At 35.9% G+C, this 24,852-nt stretch overlaps 1 protein-coding gene and 1 long non-coding RNA gene across 8 annotated transcripts; both read left to right on the top strand.

The window, feature by feature from the left end:
- Window positions 1–6,039: 6,039 nt before the first annotated feature.
- On the top strand, window positions 6,040–12,826 carry LOC113350424. 7 transcript variants are annotated; one of them, XR_003360813.1, is made up of 11 exons: window positions 6,040–6,288; window positions 6,378–6,534; window positions 6,677–6,739; window positions 7,050–7,355; window positions 7,670–7,835; window positions 7,934–8,005; window positions 8,146–8,465; window positions 9,806–9,856; window positions 9,949–10,431; window positions 10,821–11,118; window positions 12,188–12,826. It is a non-coding gene; the product is annotated as an uncharacterized LOC113350424 (long non-coding RNA). The 7 variants fall into 7 exon arrangements; XR_003360814.1 differs by lacking the exon at window positions 7,670–7,835; XR_003360817.1 differs by lacking the exons at window positions 7,670–7,835; window positions 7,934–8,005 and having other exon boundaries at window positions 9,949–10,071; window positions 10,211–10,431.
- A 3,817-nt stretch (window positions 12,827–16,643) lies between these two features.
- Window positions 16,644–18,661, top strand: LOC113354497. The gene is made up of 3 exons (XM_026597813.1): window positions 16,644–16,840; window positions 16,932–17,114; window positions 17,538–18,661. The coding sequence occupies exons 1-3, from the start codon at window positions 16,809–16,811 to the stop codon at window positions 17,650–17,652; spliced, it is 330 nt and encodes a 109-aa protein (XP_026453598.1). The 5' UTR covers window positions 16,644–16,808; the 3' UTR covers window positions 17,653–18,661.
- Window positions 18,662–24,852: the final 6,191 nt, after the last annotated feature.

The following is a 24,852-nucleotide window of genomic DNA, read 5'->3' on the forward strand; positions in this document are numbered from 1 at the left end:
GAGCAACGTCATCAGTATCATTGACAACAGACTGGTGAGCAGTCTTATTTGCATGACTGGATGATTCAGCCTCATCATGATCACTCGAAAGCAAATTCACTACATGTACAAGTTGAAGAAGAAAATGGAAACTTAAGTTCAAAAGTATAAAGAGCAGCATTCTTGTCATCAAAAGCCCTTGTAAGTATTAAAAATGCCACTCTCGTTATTTAAACATTTAGTCTTGTTAGTGTTTTAAGTGCTATTTGAATGTCCTGCAATAACCAAATGAGCAAGTTATTTGACATTTGGGTTTCAATCATACAATTTTTGTCATCTAGGTTTAGAAACAAACATGAAAAACATGTCCTGCAGGTATCCATAATGTTAGATTAGCGGACTTGTTATAATCACTTCCCAAAACTAATATTTTCAATTGTGAAGGAATATTTTCGGGATTTGCTGTACATTCAGAAGGCTTCTGGCTAAGATAAGTTTGCTCTTGAAGAAGTAAGCAATGTTCTGTTGTGGCATGAAGGAAACATCCTTTATGTAAACATTTGGTCTTGTTAGTGTTGTGAGTCAGTGCTATGTGAATGTCCTGCAACAACCAAATAAGCAAGTTATTTGAGTTTTGGGTATCAAGTATACATTTTTTGAATTCTAGGCTTAGAAACAGATATGAAAACATGTACACTAAAAAGTTCTTGATAATCTGGAACATAGAGCAGAGGGATGTGTATATTTTTCCTGATACATATAATTGGATTAGAAGATATCAATGGAACAGAGACTTCCATGGTTTTCTCATTGTATTGTCTTGCTTTCTGTTATCTGTTTCCTGCTAAATTTCTATTATATATTCACCTAAACAATCTACTAAGTTTGCTGCTGAAATTATTAGTTTCTCTTGTGTTTGAATCATTAAAGTATTGTTTTTCTTTCCAACTAGTGATGAAACACTACCCATCTTCATCCCTCTTCTTGAGCATATCTTTTAGCCTAGGACCGAGGTTATCGACCTACACATCTAGCTAGCAAAACTCTGGTTCATAATATATATACCCCGCATAATATTTGTTGGAATTTTAGAACAAATTTAGGAGATATACGAGCATGGTTATATTGCTCGTACAGAGCTCCTAGGAAGCAAGACTAACACTTAACCTCTCAAAGAACTCTTAATCTTATTACTAACTTCTTGCTTCGTTACAATTGCAAATGAATGTATCATTTCCTATTTATAAGCACTACACCATATTGCCTAGAATACTCTAAAAAACACTAACACAATCACCTACTTTCTAGAACATTCTTACTTGACCGACTTTGACTGTCTCTTGAACATTCTAGATACATTTGACTCTAGCTAACTCTAGAAGCTTCTAAACTATTCTAATTAGCTAATTCCACAACTTTCACTGTGTAGAATTTACTACACTTTTCTAAACTAATCTAGGCAACTCTAGATTACAAATTACTATTTCCAACATTGCCATATATCTGTCGTGCAGGAAAAATGGGATCACATCTTGACTACCTATGGTCCTGGATATCTGGTGACATGTTTTGTCAGTGCTGTTGTCTCTCCGGTATGCTGTTGTCTCCCAGTAAAAATCTCGCAACCTTGTCTGCTTTGTACTTTGCTCTTTGTATCCCGTCTTAAATCCTCAATTTTGAAATGATTTGAACTCTTATGGTAATTTCATTTTTGTTTATCTATTTTCTAATGGTCAATATTAGAATATTTCTCTCTTGAGATCTTAGATATTTCATAGACACAGAATTTAGTCTTGCCAAAATTCTGAAATCCCTGCCAGACATGGCGGCAACACCCATGGTTAACAAGACAACTTTTTTCTTGATCTTCAGTTTTCTTCAAAGACAAAGTAGCTGAAGGAGAGGAGTTCTTTGCCACCCGCACCAAGCCTTTCATCGCCAGAACTTGGAAGCAGAGTCTTGAGCGAGTTCACATAAATACGAAATGGGTTCAGAGCATCCCCGAGGAAAAGTCTTTTGCTGAAGTTATTAAGGAGTTGGCACACAGGAATTACTAAATTTTACTACCACTTAAGAAATAGTTTAGCCCTTGAATAAAAAGCATCAGATGAATCTAGTCTTTATTAAACCTTTGTTTTAGCCCTTGAATTGTTGATTATTATGGCTTAATTGGGTTGTACTACGTCCTTGCTTACAGATTAGTACCTAGCTGAGGTGAGGTGAGGTAATACCAAGCCTAACGGAAAAAAGTTACTTGGTTAAACTTGTCGGATGCAGGAGGTAATACCAAGTGGGCTGTATATTCTTGAACACAACACCCAACTGTGGGCTGATGCCGTGCCTCATCTCACGGGCCATTTGGTGTGCTCTTATATAAACGCATTAGGGTTCCGGAAAGAGACACCTTTACTTTGTAAAACACCACACCAGACGCTCGAACCAGTTACGGCGGCCTCCTCATTAACCTCTTCCTCACCACCACCGCCACCACAATTATCTCCTTTAGCACCACCGTCACCACTCAACGAATTGTAAATGGAATATGAGTTTCGTGTCTCATATATCCTGGAAGGATGGAGAGAAAATCATTGATTTTGATAATCAGTATGGGCGGAATCGGAAATGGGTTTTTCATGAATGGATCATCATGGTGTATCAACATGTAAGTATCAAAGAACGACTAAATTCAGTTTCAAATTCAATTTTTAGTGACTAATTTAAATCCGCCGTCTCTTATTACAGATACAGATCTGGCGCAGAGCTAATGCTACCATGAATCCGGATGATCCCTTGATCCCGCCCAATTCACTTGGTCAATTGTTAGATGATGATCTGGTTAAAGAATGTGCCAGGGAGACTAACCAATGACCAATTTTACTCTAAGAAGGAAAAGCTTGAAAGGTGCTGCTCTTAGGTTTTGTTTTATGATTTTTTTATATCTCTTAATTAAAATCCTGATTCAAAAGTTACTACTGATTTTTTTTTCTGTTAAAGAAAATTGAAATTGTTTTTGATAAATTTATTATCTGTTGAGAAAATTAAGATGTGGTACTGGTTTTCTCACTCAAATCAGTTACAAACTTACCCTTCCTCTTAATAATTATATTTCTTTTTGTAAAGCATTTTTTTTCTTTATTTGGAGAACTTTGTTGAGAATCTAGCTTCTCAACTGTTATATTAGTTGAAAAAGAATGAGTGGGAAGTGTTAATCTGTTGGATGAGTTGAATGAAAAGTGTTGATTTTTGTAGAGTATACTATTGCGTGTATGTATGTATTTTATGTGCAGTGTTGTATGTTTTTTGGGAAGCAGAAAGTTCGTATATAAACAACAGGTTTAGCCAAATGACAGGGATGATAGGAGCCAGGCTTCCTTTTCTGAAAACCTTTGGGGATTGTATTAACACGGGCAACGTCATCAGTATCATTTACCACAGACTGGTCGGTGAGCAGTCTTATTTGCATGACTGGATGATTCAGCCTCATCTTGATCAACTCGAAAGCAGATTCAGAAATTACGTGTACGAGTTGAAGAAGAAAATGGAAACTTAAGTTCAAAAGTATAAAGAGCAGCATTCCTGGCATCAAAACCCCTTGTAAGTATTAAAAATGTCACTCACTTTATGGAAACATTTAGTCTTGTTAGTGTTGTGCACCTAGTAAGTGCTATGCGAATGTCCTGCAACAACCAAATGAGCAACTTATTTGAGATTTGGGTTTCAGTTATTCATTTTTTGACATGTAGGCTTAGAAACAGACATGAAAACATGCCCTGTAGTCGTTCATAATGTGAAATTAGCCGAGTTTTAATAACTTTCCAAAACTAATATTATCAATTTTGAAGGAATATGTCTGACTGAAGTCTTGAATTGTTATATTAAGGGTTTCTCAAAAGATGATACTTTTTTGTATATGCAAACATTTATAATGTGGTGTTCTAGTATACTGGACGATTAAGAACTTCAGTGAGACAACTGTCCAAATTGTTGCAACCAAAATGTATATATATGCGTCTAAGCTGATAGAGGCCTTTTGAAGTATATGTAAACGTAATTTCTGCCACCCCCCTGGTTCATTTCAAGCTGGCTAAGTTTGTACATATTAACAAAAAAAAAAAAAGATTCCGGCAATTGTACAGTTATCCGGTTTGCACACTGACTTCACCTTTCTCATTAGTAAGTCTTATTATTTCTCATTTTAATTGATTTTGTCTGAATTTTACTTAGTTTCCTTAGAAATTTGTTCAAGTATTGTTCGACTTACTTAACACACCAAGTCTGAGTATGTACTGTGTACTAATGTAACATTGTAACTAGCTTTGAATTTAATGTCCACCTCGTACACTAGGAAGTTCTTGATAATCTGGAACATAGAGCAGAGGTATGTTACAATGATATTGGTTTATTGTTATTTCTTCAAATAAAACTGAATCCCTATGAATGAAGGAGTCAATATTATACAGTGATAGGGTTCTGGTAATGGTGTTTCTCTAATTCTCTTGTTTTACTAGAGGATTTGTTCTTGCTAGATGGATATACTTACGGAAAACGAGAAGTAATGAATGAACATTTTCTATTATTTTTTAATATGAGTTTTTTTCCAATTCGTCATTAATTTAAGAGAAGACTCAAGGATGACGATGATAGTACTACTGATATTTGGATTATGTTTCTTTTTAAGCTCTTTGTTATGTATGTTCTTGTTATGCTTGGCACTACAAGTATGTGTTTTAAAAACCATGTAATTTGCACAATGAGTTTAAATTGGTCGCTACAGTGAGGGATTTAGGTGGTCTGTGTATCCTGGTATAATTGAAGCGTGGACTCGTAAAACTTGAATATGCATGTGCTAGAGACGAGGGTGCCTGTCTAATATTTAAGTTTAGTTGGATGGTTTCATATGCTAGTCTGCTGAGTACTAGAAATATGTAAGTAATTTCATATGCATATGTAGCTTCATAAGCTGAGTTTTCATATATGCTGTATGATTAAACTCAATCATCTGTTGCGCGCAAAACTTGTTCCAAATCACAATGACAGAATTATTATTAACTTTTTTTTGTGTGTAGTATTAATAACTTCATGAGTAGATGTTATTGTTGGATTATATGTTAATTTCTTCACTCTTTGTAGTACTTGAACTCCAATCCGTTGTTGTTGATATAGATTCATGGCATGTCTTTTGCAGCCAAGTACCAGAGGTCCATAACTATGTAGGCATATTCTTGAGGTATCTTTGTTCACTAACTTTGCTCTAATTGTCATGTCTTTCTCAGGGAACTGCATGGGAGCAAGAAACTATAAGGACAGTATTATTGGGCTTGACAGAGCAGCTAGAGGAGCAGAACTAGCTCTGGAGTGGGGTAAAGAACTACACAAATCCAACATTGATTTTGAGGCTCAAGATGATGCAACTCTGAAAGATATAACTTGGGATTCCACCAGAGGAATGGAGCAAATTTTGAAGCTACTGATTTTGTTCTAGGCAGCTTGTCGCATAAAAATTCGCATATGTTGTGAATGTTAGCTCCCAAATTTGCATTTGTTGTGAATGTTAGCTCCCTCCTGGTGATTAATAAAAATATTGTGAATGTCAGCTCCCTTCTTTTTTATGTGTTGTGGTAATCTCTGTGATTGATTCCGATCTTTATGTAATTTGAAAGCCATTTCGAGTGACCGAATAGCATGACTCAAAGTTCTCTTTGAGAATATTAGAATCAATGAAACTCCAATTTGCAGTTGGCTCCCTCATCTTGCTTTGAAAAGCCTGGCAGGGGGAATCACAGAGGTTCCCAACTTTCTCAAGTTAACAAAGTATGTAACAGTCGGCCCTATCATAAAATAAGCAATCCCTTGTTCTTAACAGATGTTCTCGTTAGATTCAAGAAAAATGGAAATGTTTACTGTCTGGCTTGTCGCATGAGGTAACAAATACCAAGTGGGCTGTATGCTTGAACACACACCCAACTGTGGGATGTTTCCGTGCCTCATCTCACGGGCCATTTGGTGTGTCTTCACTCTTCTTATAAGACATTAGGGTTCAGCAAGAGAATAGAGTCCCTTACGGCGGCGCTTTGCTCCAATCCTCCTGCCTTTTCCCATTAACCGTCTTCTTCAATTATCAATAGCACCACCACTATTATCTTCAATTAGCACCACCATCACCGCTCAACGAATGGGTTATAAATTGAATATGGGTTTCGTGTCTCATACACCCTGGAGGGAGGGAGAGGAAATGATTTTGATAATAATCAGTATGAGCGGAATCGGAAATGGGTTTTATGTGATGGTTTTGCTTACTTGTCTCGACAAGTAAGTATCAAAGAACTAGTAAAATCAGTTTCAAACTTTTCATTTTTAATGACTAATTTTAATTAATTACCCTGTCTCTCTTAATGCAGGGACGAAGGCGGGAGGGGGCCTTTCTTTAATGGTGGGTGGGATGAATTCATACTGATTGCAAGTCCCCATCACAGTTGTAAAATGCCCCGCAGTGAGGAAGCTGTCGAAGAACAGGAATGGGTAGTGAGATCTAAAGCAGACAGCATTAGTTTTAAGGTAAAATTTTACCTTATTTGTTATGAGTTTGGGTTTGATTTGTTTTTTGGTACTAAATTTTATATTGTTATTGTCTGATGCCTAAAAGATGCTGAAAAGATTGATTTTATTATGTTAACTTGAAGTTCATCTTTATATGCAGATTGTTATTCAAGGGTTTGTTCTAAATGATCCATTTCAATGAAGAGGGCAGAAAGTGTCACAGGTGGTGCTCTTAGGTTTTGTTTAATGATCTATTCATCTCTTAATTCAAACTCCTAAAAAGTTACTACTATTATCTATTATTATCTGACAGACGTGGTACTTGTTTTCTCGTTAAAATCGTGACAAACTTACCCTTCGTCTTTAGTTGAACTTTGTTGAGAATCAAGCTTCTCAACTGTGATATTAGTTAAAAAGAATGGGTAGATAGTGTTCATTTGTCCGACGAGTTGAATGAAAATTTTGATTGTTTGTTTATTCATGTTTTGTAGTACACTGATTGTCGTGTGTGTATGTATGCATATTATGTGCAGTGTTATATGTGGTTTTGGGAAGCAGAAAGCTCGTATGTATACATCGGGTTTAGCCAAATAACACTGCTGATAGGGGCTAGGCTTCCTTTCTCTGAAAACCTTTGGGACACTATTAACACGTATAACATCATCGGTATCATTTACAACATGCTGGAGAGAAGTCTCAATTGCATGACTGGATGATTCAGCCTCATCATGATCAACTTGGAAGCAAATTCCAAAATTAGTGTGTACAAGTTGAAGAAGTAAATGGAAAGTTCAGTACAGAAGTATAATAGAGCTGCATTCCTGTCATCAAAAGAATTTGTAAGTATTAAAAATTTCCACTCTCTTTATGTAAACATTTGGTCCTTTTTAGTGTTGTGCACCTGCAGGCTGCAACAACCAATTGAACAAGTTATATGAGATTTGGTATACACTTTTTGACGTCTAGGTTTAGAATCAAACATGAAAACATGTCCTTTAGGTGTGGGTAATGCGAGATTAGCCAAGTTTTAATAATGACTTTCAAAAACTAATATTTTCAATTGTGAAGGAATTTGTCGGACTAAAAGTCTTGAATTGTTATTTTAAGGGTTTCTCAAAAGCTGATACTTTTGTATTACGATGTGGTGTTCTAGTAATGGATGGTTAAGAGCTTCAGTTAGAGAACTGTCCAAATTATTGCAACCAAAATGTATATGCGTCTAAGCCGATAGGGGCAGTTTGAAGTATATATGATTTCTGCTCATCCCCTGAGTACGTTTCAAGCTGGCTGAATTTCCACATGCTCACAGAAAATTAGAGGTTCTGTCAGTGATACAGTTATCCCATTTTCATATGTTCACCTAGACAATCTCGCTTCAACATGTTTGCTGCTGAAATTATTAGTTTCTCTTGTGCAGACACAACAAGATATTTATTCGCTGTATCCTTCTTACAAGATCATATTATTCTCCTCCTGGTAGAGAGAATAGGTGCAGACTCTTCATTCTTAAGCTTATGTTGCATCTTATGCTAAGTGACTTGGAAGATAGCCGTGTGATTTATTAGCTTTTCTTTGAAACGAATTTGTACATTCAGAGAGCGTCTGACTAAGATCCATTTTCCCTTGTAGACGTAAACAAAGTTCTGTTGTGGTATGAAGGAAACATCCTTTGTGATTAGACCCCCTAAACTGCAACCTCAGAAAAAGTTGGGAATGATCATGCTGTGAGCATCCAAGATTTTCAGGCGAATTCTGTACATGAAGAATAATGTTTCGTTGAAGACTTCAAGAGGCAATTGCTAGATGTGGATCCAAGGAGTTGGAGAGTAATCTTGCTGTCGGTAGAATCAAGATTTTGTCGATTGATTCGCTCAAGAGTGAAATAACATCTAATTGGTGCTGCTACGACTTACAAAGTTCATCATTACGATGAAACAGAAGGGACCCAAGTAAGTGTTTCTCCGATTTTGTTTAATTTAAGTTGGTCGGATTTTTTCAATTTGATTTTTTAATTTAAGTTAGTTTGATTGGGCTATTCTTATTTCTTCAAATACAAGTGAATGGTTTGTGAAGGATGCAGTCATTGTTATATAGTGACAGGGTTTTGGTAATGGTTTTTCTCTAATGCGCAGGTTTTATTATAGCGGATTTGTTCTTGCTAGATGAATGATATACTTAGGGAAGACGAGAAGTAATGAAATAACATTTTCTATAATATTTGTTATGAATGTGACAGTCCGGAAATATCAACTGCTGGATCGGTTTTACTATAAGTAGCACGTATGGTGTTTAAGTAGAACATGCAAGGGTTTTAACATAGATACTATGAATTTTTCAATTTGGCCAATTTTTAGGCTAAGATGAAAAAGTGATGATCTTTCTTTTCTAAAAGAAGATTCAGAACGTTAGGGATTTAAAATTTCAACACCCATTACATTTGAGCAACAAGAAGATTCAGAACGTTAAGGTAAAAAAAGTGCTCAAAACTTGTTGAATAAGGTACTAGTGTACATTATCAAGCCATTGTAGACCATTATTTCGATTAGTTGTTCTGTTCATAGACTTGACAAGTGAAGTGTAGGAGAGCTATTGTTTCCTGTGGGTGGTGGCATCCATGAGAGGCATTATATGAATCTAATTGGTTCTTCTTTCAATTCGGACAAAGGGGGCCGAACCTCGCAACCAAATATTTACTCGAATCTAAGTGTCTATCAATTTAAAATTTCAACCTCCATTTCATTTGAACTACAAGAAGATTCAAAATGTATGCTAAGGTAAAACAAGAACTCAGAGCATAGAAATTGTAGTTATAGTTTTGGTATCCCAAGAGATTCAACAAAAGAAAGTTACTTAGCCAAAATGTAGAACCATCTACCATCTTGTCAGATGCGCACACACCCAACTGTGGGCTGATGCCGTGCCTCATCTCACGGGCCAATTTGGTGTGTTCTTATATAAAGGCATTAGGGTTCCGGAAAGAGAATAGAGTACCTTACTTATAAACACCACACCAGACACTCGAACCAGTCATGGCGGCGCTCAGCTATAATCCTCTTGCTTTCTTAAATTAACCATCTTCTTCCTTACCACCACCACCAAAATTATCTCCATTTGCACCTCCATCATCACTCAGGGAAAATGATTTTGATAATCAGTATGAGCGGAATCGAAAATGGGGTTCTCATAAACTGGGAATGAGCAGACAAAGAACTACTAAAATCAGTTTCAAATTTAATTTCTTTTTTTACGATCTACTAATCTTAATTCATTCGTGTCTCTCTTAATCCAGGTAATTTGCCAGCGGAGAGCTAATGCTACCACTTCAATTGATTTCTTATTGGTATTCAATTCTGTATTGTTATTGTCTGATCCCTGAAAGATACTGAAAAGATTGATTGATTATGTTAACTTGAAATTCTTCTTTGTATGCAGATTGTGATATGTGCATCTGTGTACCAAGCAGTTAGAGTGGTTTTTAGGTAGTTACTACGGGTGGTTATGGAGTCTGCCTATATATATTATTGTGTAAGAACGTAATGGTTATCTATGAAAATGGTGATATTCTAGAGCATGGCTCTGTATCTGATTCTTCTTCTCTGATTCTGTGATTCGTCTTTCTTCGCATCTGATAATTCTTCCCTTTGCTTCGTCTAATTTCACCCTGATCGCTGAATGATATGTTTGCACATATCAGATTGATGAGAGGTTTGTTCCTCATACCAATCTGGGTATTGGGGGAGTAGCTGTTCTCATTCATTTTAATGAAAGAGGGCAAAAGGGCTGCAGAGGATCTGAGGAGGGAAGAGGCATTGCCCAATGAAACTAGGAGCCATCCGATCTTATAAGATTGAGCAGGATAAAAAGGAGCTGGTGGCAAGGTCCTGGAACTCTAAGATCCACTAAAAAGCTTAGCAGGTGGTGCTCTTAGGTTTTGTTTTATGATCTCATAATTAAAATTCCTAATTCAAAAGTTACTACTAAGTTTTCTCTTTCTGTTAAGAATAGTGAAGTAGTGTTTGATAAATATATTATCTGTTAACAAAATTAAGACTGGTTTTCCCATTCAAATCTGTTGCAAACTTACCCCACATCTTTATCATCATATATTGTATTTTTATATGCAAAAATTCGATAAATAAAGCATGTTTTTTTTTCTTTATTTGAAGAACAACTTTGTTGAGAATCTAGCTTTTCAATTGTTATTGAAAAGATTGAGTAGAAACTGTTCATTTGTTGGATGAGTTTAACAGTGTTGATTTTTGTTTACTGATTGTCGTGTGTGTATGTATGCATATTATGTGCAGCGTTATATGTGGTTTTGGGAAGCAGAAAGTTCGTATATATACAGTGGGTTTAGCCAAATTACACTGCTGATAGGGGACAGGCTTCCATTCTCTGAAAACCTTTCGGACAGTATTAACATGAACAACGTCATCGATATCATTTACAACACGGTGGTGAGTAGTCTAATTTGCATTTCCTGATGATTCAGCCTCCTCATGATCAACTTGGAAGCAAATTCCAAAATTACTATGTGAAGTTGAAGAAGAAAATGGAAATCTCAGTACAAAGCCGCATTCCTGTCATCAAAAGAATTTGTAGGTATTAAAAATTCCACTTCTCTTTATGTAAACATTTAGTCTTGTTAGTGTCGTGCTCCTAGTCAGTGCTATGTGAATGTCCTGCAATAACCCGATGAGCAAGTTATTTGAGATTTGGGTTTCAAGTGTACCTTTTTTGACATCTAGGTTTAGAAACACACGTCCTGTTGGTCTTCTTAATGTGAGATTAGCCGAGTTTGAATAATGACTTTTCAAACTAAAATCTTTAATTGTGAGGAATATGTTTGGCTAAAGTCTTGAATTTTAAGCTCATACTTGTGCGTATATGCATACATTTACAATCTGGTGTTCTAGTAATGGATTATAAAGAACTTCAGTTTGCTGTCCAAATTGTTGCGACCAAAAAGTACGTTTCAAGCTGGCTAAATTTACACAAATTAACATAAATTATCCGATTTCCACAATGACTTCCCCTCTCATTAGTTAGTCTTATTTTTCTCTTTTTCATTAATTTTTTCTGAATTTTACTTGATTATTGAGAAAATGGTTCAAGTATAGTTCGACTTACTTAATACACCAAATCTGACTATGGACTAATGTAACTAGTTTTGAATTTAATGTCCACCTCGTACACTAGGAAGTTCTTGATATTCTGGAACATAGAGCAAAGGGATGTTGTATTCATTCCTGCTACATATAATTGGATTAGAAGCTATCGATGAAACAGAGACTTCTCGTGGTTTTCTCATTGTATTGTCTTGCTTTCTGTTATCTGTATCCTGCTAAATTGCTATTATATATAAACCTAGAAATCTGGTTCAGCAAGTCTGCTGCTGAAATTATTAGTTTCTCTTGTGTTTGGATTGCACTGTTGTGAATTGAGATTTATTAGCTTCTCTTTACAACGATTAGGGGACAGCCTACATTTTTGTTGTGTAAATTCAGATAAAATCAATGGAACTAGGTGCATATCTCCCATATACCATAAGAAATTCATTAACATGCTTAGAATTCAATAACCTCAATCTCATCATACACGTTGAATTTTGCTTCTGTTGAAGATTTATCTCTCCATGTTCTTGAAACTTATGTTCAAGCATCCTGTGCAGGAAATTAGAAGCTTCTTACAGAGGTGGAAGCATCCTGTACCTGATGTATCTGATACATCCCTTAGTTTGTGTCGTCACAAATCAAATTTGTTAAAATGTCAAATGCAGAAAAAAGGCCGGAGGAGGCCCGGAACTGCAAACCGTGAACTGTTGTAACGATTTCGTAGTCTTGAAAGGATGTAGGAGGTTTTTTTCTTAGAATTTGTAGCGAGGCGGTTCTCAAGCTTGCTGTAGTTTGGTAAAAGCAACAAAGTTTTGTGTTGGACAAGATGGTAGTGGTTTTCTCTACAGAGGATTCTTTGTTACATTTGATTGATGTTAGATGATGAGATGTCTGGAATAGAAACAAAATTTTAAACCTCTGTATATTAGCTTGACATTCTCTGGGAAGGGTTTTAAAGGTGAGAGGATTCAGGGCAAGATTTCTTGTTCACAGACCAAGTGAACTGGTACTCTTTAACAGGTTCGGCAGTTTGGCACTGTGGCCGGTATAAGTTATATATGCTTGTGCTCTAACATGAATGTGGTATGGACTATGGAGCTCAGTAAACGTGTGCTGTACTTTTCAAATTTAACCGAAGTGAATGTTCGGTTAGAGAAGATAATGAAGTGTCTACGAATTTAAAATTTCAACACCCATTTCATTTGAAATTCAATAAGATTCAGAACGCTTAGATAAAAGAAGTGCTCAAAGCTTTTATTGACTGTAGATAATAACTGAGTTGTTACAAGCAGGAAAATTCTATATGTGCTATTTAGTTGTTCATGCATCAGTTTTGTCTTTTTATTTCTGGAACAAGAAGACTTGATGATCGTCCTCTGAAAAATTATGTACTGCATTTGCATTTCGTAAAACGAAAAATGCAGCCCGAAATCCCACTATAAATCCCGATGCAACAGTGTCAACGAAACTCCAATACCTATACCACCATTTCTCTTTCTTGATCAGTAAAACGAAGAACAGACCCCAATATCCAACTATAAATCCCAATACAACAGCACTATAAATCATCAACCAACAAAGTCCATCATTTTTCTCACAGCCAGCAAAAGGCAGATCCGCAGTAGGCTGATCAGCGAGAGGCTGACCGTAAAGTCCATTGTTTCCCTCAAAACTGGCAACACTAAAGCTCGATTTGAATGTCGGAATTTGACCAGAGAAATTATTATAAGCAGCACTGAAATTATTAAGACGAGCAAGACTAGATAATTCATACGGAATTTGACCAGATAAATGATTACTCGACAACCTAAGTTTATTCAAATACGTACAATTAGCTAAGTTTGGAGGTACGGAACCAGAAAGTTGATTTCCGGAAAGATCTAAGGTTATTATATTAGGTAGCCATGTACAAATTTGAGAAGGAATTGTACCTGAAATCTTATTATCATAGAGATCTGAAGACTAGCACAGTATTGTAAAGAATCAGGAATTTGTCCAGATAGTTCATTTGATGCAAGTAAAACACTAATCAAACGATCTTCTTTTGCATTCCAACAAGAAACACCAGAGAGTTTACAAATGAGACCTACTGAAGCATTTTCGAAAATCCATGAGTCTAATCTTCCCTGAGGGTCTGCGAAAGCAGCTTTTAGACACCTTATATCATCTTCTATAGCTACAACAACATTAGAAAACAATAACAAGACTAAAATGAAAAACCATTGTGTTATTTTTAGATGATTTGCTCATGGTAGAAATAATAGATGAAAAAGGTGATTAGTATGGTTTTGCTATTTTCAGAATATATATAGAGGAAATATGATTAGATCGGTTAGAATCTTTGCAGCTGACGAATTTGCAGAAGCAGCTCTTGCTGTAAGCCTGTAACCCTGTCTGACCTGACTGCTATATATATGTATTTCATAAAAAATGTTCTCCGTGTCGAATACGAATATACGATGATGAATGAAGTCTTCCATTCACTAGGTAGAGTACTGAACTTAACTCCTTGTCTGGATGATTATTAGAAATCGACCGACTTTTGAGTCATTGACTGCGAAGTCGGTGACTGGTGAGCAGGACTTGAAGAAACATGCATCAGCAATTTTCTTTGTTGTACGTACAGGTCCCTACATAAGGACTTTGCATGACGCAAACTTTGATTTGGTTTTATCTATTTTAAGAAAGCTTTGATATGTTGAAAATCAGCACACGTGTATGTTGAATTGATAGGTGTCCGTGAAGAAGCAGCGAGTAGGGTGAGGTCAAATCCGACCCAACCCGACCCATGTGCAGCCCTAGCAACGAGTGGAGTCAATTATTAAACACTTGAGTCTAGTCATTTAGACCCATCAGATGAACATCCAGTTGAAGGTAACACCAGTTTTTTCGTATCGTAAAAGTCTTTAACAGCAGCAGAACTAGGTATATCATTATTTATTTTTATAATTTTTTTTTTATAGCAGTCACTTCTACTTTAGCCAAGGCATTCATTTCGATCAATACTAAGTATCAGTATTTGATAGGCTGAGGTAGTTTTTGAGGCCGGAATTCAAAACATATCCAGTTATCCTCGTGTATGACAAAAGCTCAAGATCAATTATACCTATTGGCAGTGAAGTACTCCTCTCATAATCGTACACTGATGACAATAAACCAGAATTTTTAGTTTTCATCGGGAACATAGTATAAAAGTAGGGACCATTTTCTAAGTTTATTAGTTTGGTCGGAAGAATCGTAATATAATTATCGGGTAATTGAATTTAATTATGGAATTTCAAGGAATTAAATTCAAGAGTTTTGTTAACTTGTATACCCGTATACATGTTAAGGTTTAATAAATAATTATTTAATGGTATTGGAAATTGTGTTTTTTTGTCTTATTCTACTAGAAATTGGTAATTCTTGCACTAAAAACAACAAATCATGTTCCCAATGCAAAGAATTGTTGTTTTCATTGCAATAAAACAAACAAATCTTGTTTCCAATGCAAAAAAATGTTAATTTAATGCATCTTAACATGTATACGGGTATACAAGTTAAGAGGATCCAAAAAATTAGCATTCGGTTGAGGTAATTCAATTCCATTACACTATTAGAACATCTTCAATGTTGAGGGTGGAGGTCATCCTATGTGGAGGTCTAAATATCACACTTTTTATGGAGGTCATTCACATATGGCAAAACAAATAAAGTTAAGATCTTTTAACACAAAAATCATCTCTAGTCCTCAAGGTTTTATCCAATAACTTCTAAATTAAAATAGAGACAAATTATTGATGTGGCCTTAGACCCAAGGCTATGGAGAAGGTCTTATTAGACTTTCTCTTCTACCCCCACATAAGCATGTCACATTTTCCAAGGACCTTGACCCTTACATTGAAGATGAAATTTTGGTGAAAAAAATCTTAAATTTTAGGTGGCATGACTTTTTTATATTATGACCTCCACCCCTAGCATTGGAGATGCTCTTAGACCAATGCAATAGAAAACTATTATTTTGAATGAATCGATTCTTATGAATCAAAATTCTTAATAACTTAGAGTTGATTTCTGTTGTTTGGTTCAAGGAATTTGCCACATTCTCCTGGAATTGGATTACCAAGAATTTAATTCCTTGAACCAAGCATACTATCAATATCGCATAGTCCAGTATCTGCCAAATATCTAAGCATGTTCAAGAAAAAAAAGAAAAAATCCATGAAGTCACTAATAAATATAAGGTACAATGAACCTCCTAAGGTTAAAAAAAGGTCAGTTTTGGTTTCCCGTTTGCTAGTTTGATAGGAGGAGACTATCCGCAGAAAAATATAATCTAATTCAAGGTTTGGAAAATATAAAAAGCATACTTCTAGATTAGCAAAAACAAACCCATGCTAAGATGAAAAAAAAAATACAACATCTTCGGTCGAAAGAGTCACTGCAGGCTATTCTGTTCATTTTTTTTTATTTATAAAAAATTTAGGGCTGACGAGTTCTGGTTTTTTAAACACAGTTTATTGATATCATTGTGCAACACTTTTTCTTTTCCTTTATTTCTTTCATTTTTTTTTCGGTGGCGAAAAAAGTTGAGTTTTAAAAGAAGAAAAGAAAAAAAGGTCACAACCCGGAGACCCTGCTCCAGGTCCAATTACAAATACCCAGATTCCATTATTATCCCTAGCTGCGTCGCAAATTGTGATTAGTATGGTAAATTTTTGAATAGTACTTACGATATACCTTAAATTATATACAACACACAAACTTTTTAGATTATGAAACAACATATAGCTTTAAAACTTCTAATTATAATTCTGGTATCCCAAAAGATTCAAGAAGAAAAGTCACTTGGTTAGAATGTAAAACTAGCTGGATGCAGGAGGTAATACCAAGTGAGCTGTATACTTGAACACACACCCAACTGTGGGCTGATGCCCGTGCCTAATCTCACGGGTCATTTGGTGTGTTCTTATATAAACGCATTAGGGTTTCGGATAGAGAATAGAGCACCTTGTAGAAAACAACACTCGACACTCGAACCAGTTACGGCGGCGCTTTTCTACAATCCTAGTGTTTTCTTCTGTTAATCATCTTCTTCCTAGCCACCACCATCACCACTCAACAAATGGGTTACGAGTGGAATTTGGGTTTCGTATCTCATAAACCTTGGAGGGACGATTGATTTGAATAATAATCAGTATGAGCGGAATCGGAAATGGGGTTTTCATATTGTATGTCTTGTATGTATAAAAGAAAAAAAAACTAAAATGAGTTTCAAATTTAATTCTTATTAGTGATTAATTCCCCCGTTTCTTTACGCAGATACACATCCAGGAGAGCTGATCCTGCAATGAATCAGCATGATCCAGCACAATTTACTTGTTACTTGATACTCGGGTTAAACAATGTGCCGTGGAGACTAACCAATGACCAATTTACCTGGTCAATTGAGCAGGATGAAAAGGAGCGGGTGTTTCTCCTAGAACTCAAGATCGGAGAAAAAGTGTGAGTTATAGTGCTCTTGGGTTTTGTTTTATGCTCTGTATATATATCTTAATTAAAACTCCTAATTCAAAAGTTACTACTAAATTTTCTTTTTCTGTTAAGAAAACTGAAATTGTTTTTTAATAAATCTATTATCTGTTAAGAAAATTAAGATTTGGTACTGGTTTTCTCATTCAAATCAGTTACAAACCTACCCTTCCTCTTAATAATAATCAGATATTGTATTTCTATATGCAAAAGTTCGATAAATAAAGCATGTTCCTTTCTTTATTTGAAGAACTTTGAAGAGAATCTAGCTTATCAATTGTTATATTAGTTGAAAAGAATTAGAAAGTTTTAATCTGTTCGACGAGTTGAATGAAAAATGTTGATTTTTGCATAGTAAACTGATTGTCGTGTGTCGGTGTGTGTATTTATGTGCAGTTTTATATGTGGTTTTGGGAAGCAAAAAGTTCGTATATATACATCAGGTTTAGCTTGTTCTCCATGTATTGTCATAGAGAAATCTCCTTTTGTTTTCCAAAGAGAGGTTAATTGATCTTTCACAAATGAAAAAGATTGCCTTTTGCCAACAACCAAAGAATTGCACAGATCTACATGAGTTTGTAGCTCACCTGAAGTAAAAGAAGCAAAAGATGAATCATGCACTGACATTGGTTCTTCATACGCTAGCATTGTCGATGAAGGTGAAGCAGTCGACGGATTTGATAAGCATGGGATATAGCTACGATTTTTAGTTCCTGGGTTTAATTCTTTAGATCCTGGAACAATCAAGGGAGGAAAACCTTTCGACCCAAGAGTGAAATCAGTGTTATTAACAAGATTAGATGAGTTTCCACTCTTATTATTGATCGATGATAGATTGGCTGGAGGGAGATTGCCGGCCGCCATGCATACAAATCATTATTAGCAACAGTGAAATCTGTGAGACGAGGAAGACTGGCTAATTTATAAGGAATTTGACCAGATAACCGATTACTCGACAACCTAAGCCTATTTAAATATGCACAATCACCTAAATTTGGAGGTATAGAACCAGAAAGTTGATTTCCGGAAAGATCCAAGGTTGTTAGATAAGGTAGCCATGCAAAGATTTGAGAAGGAATTGTACCTGAAATCCTATTATCAGAGAGATCTAAAACTTGTAGACTAGCACAGTATTGTAAAGAATCAGGAATTTGTTCTGATAGTTCACCTGATGGCAATGAAACACGTATCAAACGATCTTCATTTCCGTTCCAACAGCTAACACCAACGAGATTACAAATGAGACCAGCTGAAGAATTATCAGAATTTCATGATTCCAATCTTCCTTGAGGATCCGTGAAAGCAGCTTTTATGCCTTTTAGACACGTTATATCATCTTCTAGAGCGACAACAGCGTTAGATGAAAAAGGTGATCAGTCTTGTTTTGATGTTGTCTCGGTAGAGTTTGAATCTTCGCAAAAGCAGCTCTTGCTGTAGTAGCCCTACACGACCTGACTGCCTTATGATTATTGACTATCTCGTCAAAAAAGTTCTCCTTGTTGAATAATAAGATGAATGAAGTCTTCTATCATCTACTCGGTAGAGTATTGAACTTAACTCCTTGTCCTTATGATTATTGACTTTTTGCTCATTGTCTATGGAGTGAGATGACTTGAAGAAACATGCATTAGCTATTTTTCTTTGTTGTATAGGTCCCAGCATAATGACATTAATATCGGTTTGTTTAAAACAGTATATTGACATGTTCGTTCAATCCACAGGTCGTCTTTGAAAAATCAAAGAAAAAATCGAGAAACAATTATCTGCAAGTCTAGCACTCCATCTCATAACGTAGTATCTGCTGGATATCCAATCCTTCAGAAGGCTAGTTTTGGTTACTACTCCCTTGCTAGTTTGATAGGTCACAAACTCGCAGCCTTCACAAAAATTAATCCTATCCAGGCCTTTAAAAATTATAAACATTATGCTTCTAGATTGACGGTTCCGTTGACAAAAGAACAACTGAGTTGGGGTTCAAAAGAAAACCCTAGCGTTGCAATGGTCATTATGTATGATTGATAAAAGCAGGACAAGGAAACCGAAATCAAACACCACCACACATCAAAATACAACCAGCACACGCATCGCATCAACCATCGGAGACACCGGTTTGAAAGAAATCTTGTGCCTAGGAATGGATGGGATTCTTCGCAAACTCCAACTAGCTAGGAAGCAAATATGAGTTTTGAGTACTGAATCTGGAGCAGTGATATCTATCATCGACTATAAAAAGGTCAAACCACCTCTTATACCACATTAATTGAATTATGCAAGAGCACAACATCATGTCATTGTGACATTGACATCCTCACAAAGAAAGTTGGCGTGCAACAAGAAAATCTCAATTGTTGGTTAAGGTGAAAAACTAAACAAATGCCTAATTACAAATTCTCCTTCTCATCATGGTTAAAGTTGGGTCCGAGTCCTCTCCCAAAATTCGGGCATGGATGATATCATGTGTGTTTTTGTTTTGTAATCTTCTCTAAAATATATTTAGAGAAACATGCATTAGCTATTTTCTTTGGTGTACGATAAAGGTTCCAACATAAAGCAGATTGCATATAACACAAACCTTGATTTGTTTTTATTTCTTTCAGGGAAATTTTAATTGGTTGAAAACTTGAGAAGGCAAGTTTGGGTTTCCTCATTAAATTAATTAGTTTGATAAGAGGCCACAATCTTAAGTAAAAATTTTAAGTGCAGTTGCGAGAAATCTCACAACTACACCCTTAGTAAAATCTACGGAACAATCTAAGAAATCATCGTAAGAATCTCAAAAACTTTTATTAAATCCTAGAACAAATACAAAGATATGAGAAAACCCTAACTTGGAAGTAAATAATCTTTCTCTCTCCTAAATTTCTTGTCTCAACTCTCTAAAAAGATCTCTCTTTTTTACAAATGCACTCGGCTCCTAATATAGGAGTTTACATAGTGGAGGACAGCTAATAAAGCCCCTTATTTCGGATCTGACGTGCGTCATTGTCGCATAGAGGTTTACCATTGCCACACGGTTTCTTTACTGCCACACAGATCTTTACACTTTACCCGTGATTAGGTGACGTCATCTGATTCGTCATCTTGAATATGTTGTACGAGATCGTATTCACTTAACACTTAAGGAGTTACTTCGCATACTAAACGAGTGTGCGGTATTTTGTACCCATATTTTGCCTCTTCTCATATCGTTCTTTTGGTAAAGAGAGCAGTATGAGAAATTCTGATTTATTTTGTACCCACACATGTTTTCTTCACCGCTCATCATCAGACACGTCTTTAATGACCTCTTCTTCTTATCCGTTCGTTCTCAATTAGTGTTGATGAGGAGAGATATCTCGGAAACTGGTATAAAATCTTTTATTTACTGCCACACGTCTTCTTCTATCTTATTTTTACTCTATTCTTTCTTTTTCTCTGCAACTTTCGTTCTCTGCTTGCTGTTTATTTTTCTCTGTATCTTTCTTCTGCTGTTGTTGTTCATCTTCTTCTCGTTAATCACTTTTCTTCATAGTCTTCTTCAATCGTTCTTCTCGTTATCTTTATTTTCTCGATTACATTCTCATTCTGAAAATGGTTCTTAAAGACGGTTGGAAAAATCTCAAAGAATTCGATAGATTGAAGGATGATTTTGGGCCTAGGGGTTTCGCATTATCAGTCCCTCAGGGATCCGAACCCACTTCTGTAATTGGACCCGAATGATATTCACTTGACGAATGGGATACTGATAGAATCATTGTTTCTCTTGGTCAACGCTCTAGGGTCTTCCCATTCCCATATACAATCCTCAAATTCCTCTCTTCTACGAACTACTTTCCCATGAAAAATTTAGACGGGGCATGTTTCAATTGACCGGTGATTGCATAAGAATAATGGTTGAATACTCTCGCCGTGCGGCAGGGTTGGGATCTGCTTATCTGGTAGATGTAAGACATCCAAACTTCTCACATAAGGAAATTGACCCTACGGAGTACACGGTTGAGAATTTCTTTCTTCACTATGATGTTGTCATTATGAAGAATGAATTATTTTGATGGGGCATTCGCTTGTCGAGAAAGGATGGTATCGCAGAAGAACAGAGGATCATGCGTGATGTTGATTTTCATGACTCAATAAAACCGCTCGCGAATCAAAAGATTCTCGTTGGGTGGAGTACCCTATTGTTATTGAAGGCTCTTATATTACTCGCAAAGATACTGATGGGTCTGATCTCCCTCTCCCTGAGAGATTTGCCGCTTACAGACCTTGGGAATTTGTATGGCCCGAGGAAAGGGATGTGGTATGTTTCTTTTTTTGACTTTATTTCTTCTATCTGTTTTTCTTCTTTTGTTCTTCTCTTCTCTTATTATCTCTCTTGGCTTCAGGTGGCAAAGAAAAGAAAGAAGGAAAAAAAAATTGTCTCAAGCGTCACATTCGCGCCATAATGAAGTAAGAAATACTCCTTGTTTAGTTTTAACAATATTGTTGCCTCTGTTTATTATCTCTCATTATGCGTGTAGGTGAGAGATGGATATGCTAAGGGTAAGAGTAAGAAAACCGTCTCTAAGTCCACTTCCAAGAATCCTTCTAAGAAGCGAAAGGCACCTTCTCCCTCTCCCTTAGGCTCCTCTTATGGTGATGATGAAATGCATTCTCCTAATGACTCCTCGTTTACATCATCTATGGGGAAGTTTTCCAGCATTTTCTCTAATTCCATGTATTTTATTGGTGATGATGCACCGACTCGTACATGTGAGACGGTTGCGAAGATTTGTGACGCTTCCTCTTTGAGCCATGAGTCTCTTCGAGGAGTTGCCTCTGCGTTGATTCCAAGTTTTCAATTTGCATTTGGATCTTTGGTTAGTTTTCTTCTTGTGCATCAATTTTCACAACTTGTCTTATAGGAGTCTACATATTTTATTGATTTTTTCGCCTTCTCTTTATTAATGCAGTACACTCGTATGTCTCATGATGTTACTTCTGATCTTCAAAGAAAACTTCGTTCTCTTGAGGCGGGAAATATTAAACTTGAAGCCGAGGTTTCCACTTATAAAAATGATGTTACTGGGCTTCGTAAGAATAATGATCAATTGATTGGTGCGTCACTCTTTGTTGCTTCTGCTTTTATGTGGATGCGTCCTTTTCGCCCCCTTTTAAGTGTTTTTCCCTGCAGAGATCTACCAATTAACTGATGAGGCAATTCATTATCCCGTTGATGACGAGATTCTTCTAGAGCATCTTAATTCTTCCTTGAATAACATCTCAGATGATAAATTAAGAACTTTGAATACATCTCATATGATAATAGGAGCGCATTATCTGTTAGTAGTAGTTTTAGACGCCATTTTTGCGAGTTCAAGGAAAGGATTAAGGTTTTGGAGGCAAAAAATAACGCTCTTATTACTAAGAAGGATCAAGTTGCTCTCAAGGGTGCAGAAGCTTTAAAGGAATTTCATGAGATTAATCTCCAAGTTCAGGTGGAGAGAGATCTAGATATAAGCGAAAAGAACGCACTGATTGAGCGAGAAAATATGATCCGTTCTCGACTTCTTATAGAAAATGATGTTGAATTTGAGTGGGCTGCTAGGGTTATTGATAATGCTAGGAATGATTTAGCTACAAATGTTAGCTTAGAGTCTGATCATGCTGAATTGGTTAGATCTATTATTTCTGAAAAATAAGGTTGTTTATAATTATATACTGTCTTCACTTTTGTGTTGTTTTCTGCATTTCACTCGCATGTGACTTTAATCTTTTTGTTTCTTTCAGCTACTGAAAGGACGTATCTTGAAAATTTTAAGAAGGAGCTTTCCAACAAAAATGATAAATTACGCTGGCTTAAGAAAAAGTTGGTGACTATTGTGTCTAATTTAACTAAGGATGTGGTCCGTATTCGGGATGTGTCCATTAAGGAAATCTGCACTAATAACAATACCCCCATACTAGATTATAATTTCGCTGAAGTCTCAGATAATTAAGATGGCTCTGAAATCTCTGATAGCGAGGCAGAGTACGAGGAATATGAAGAAACTGAAGATGATGATAATGGTGACTCTGGAGCTGAAGAAAGAGGTGAAGATGATATGGGTGGGAAATAGCCGCATTTTGTGAAATCTGTTTTGCTTTCTCTTTCTCCACTTGTAAAGTCCTAACCTTTGTATCATATTATATTTTTCATTCTTTTGTACACTGGTTTCGTTGTGACTTTTGAGATTTGAATGTACATTCTTTTTCTTCAATGTGTAATCCTTTTCCTGTTTCCATTCTCGCGTACATTAATCCTGCAATTTATCATTAATCGAAAGCAAAGTGTTCTTCCATAGATAATAGCATATAACATGTGCGTGAGTCTATCATATGGGGGCGAATAACATTCCTTTATATGCTTGCATTCCCATTCTTTCCTCTGTTAGTCGTCACAGGATGATTGAGTTGGGCATATGTTGTATAATACCATATATGTTATTGGTAAATCTAGTGTCCATGCGTGAATCATCTATCATCTATGCATTCTCATATACCTGTAACACATTTATGTATCATATTTAGGTTACCTTTTGTTTATCTTTCCTCATGAATGTGTCGTTGTTTTCTTGAAAAGGCGAGGGTACCCAAATATACCTCAAGCTAAAACTTTTCCTACCTATAAGTCCTTTCTCCGAAAGTGATTGTCTATGGACTGAGTCGAGACAATGAAAAAAATCGATTCACACTTCGTGTGATTGTCTATGGATACGAGATCGAGACAATACAACAACGAAGTATGTTTATGATATTAATTTTTGAATGATGTTGTAGTAATGAGGTTCAAACTCTCGGAGTTGTGAATATTAAATTTAAAGATTTAATAAAATTATATAGAAAAATATTAACAAAGTGGGCGAGAGGTATGAGAAAACAACCAAGACACTGATTCCACTATTACACATGAATTAATGATGGTAAATAATCCAAAACTCTAATTATCTTTTAAGTCCTTTATATCTTAACTCACTAATAATCACGCAAATTCTCAAACATCAATTGTATCCCTTAAGCATAGATTATCTAAACAAAGCATAACCTATCTAATTGAATCACAACTGATTAGGAAAATTATGCATACAATTTAAAACTCTGCAAAAGCAGTGATTGAGTGAATTATAATTAAATATTAGAGAAAATAAAATAGTTACCAATTATTCATGCGTAAATAGCGTCCTCATTGCCTTGGTTGTGGGAGAATTAGCCGCTCATCATGTTGGAAACACGCTCAAAAATCATTATTATTGCTCAAAGGGTGTTTACAAATGATGAAAAGGGAGAAATAATTCAAAACCGGGTTTGTAACAATTATATTTGTTACAAACCAGAGAACTACGACCCTTGGCAAATAAGACTGTCATGCGACAGTAACAAATAAGACTGCCACTGTAACAAATAAGACTGTCGGGAGACAGTCGCTGAAACTGTAGCAAAATAAGACTGCTCTGTGTGGGTCTTATGTTCTTCGTGTTCTTGGTGCAGAAACAGCAACAACAGAAACCGAGTTTGGGAAAACTCGAATTTCTTCTTCTCTGGCTCTCCTCAGCCCCCCAAACTCTCGACACCCTCTCTAGGACTCCCAGGGAATCTATTTAAAGAAAAAACACGCGTTGAATCTCCTCCATTAATCCCAAATAATCTTCTTTTACTCGGGATATTTTCTTTCTTTTTTTTTATCAATGATTTTGATTTTTACGCATCTGCAGCTGGA

The sequence above is a fragment of the Papaver somniferum genome, chromosome 2 (genome assembly GCF_003573695.1).
Source record: "Papaver somniferum cultivar HN1 chromosome 2, ASM357369v1, whole genome shotgun sequence".
NCBI classification, from domain to species: Eukaryota; Viridiplantae; Streptophyta; class Magnoliopsida; order Ranunculales; family Papaveraceae; genus Papaver; species Papaver somniferum.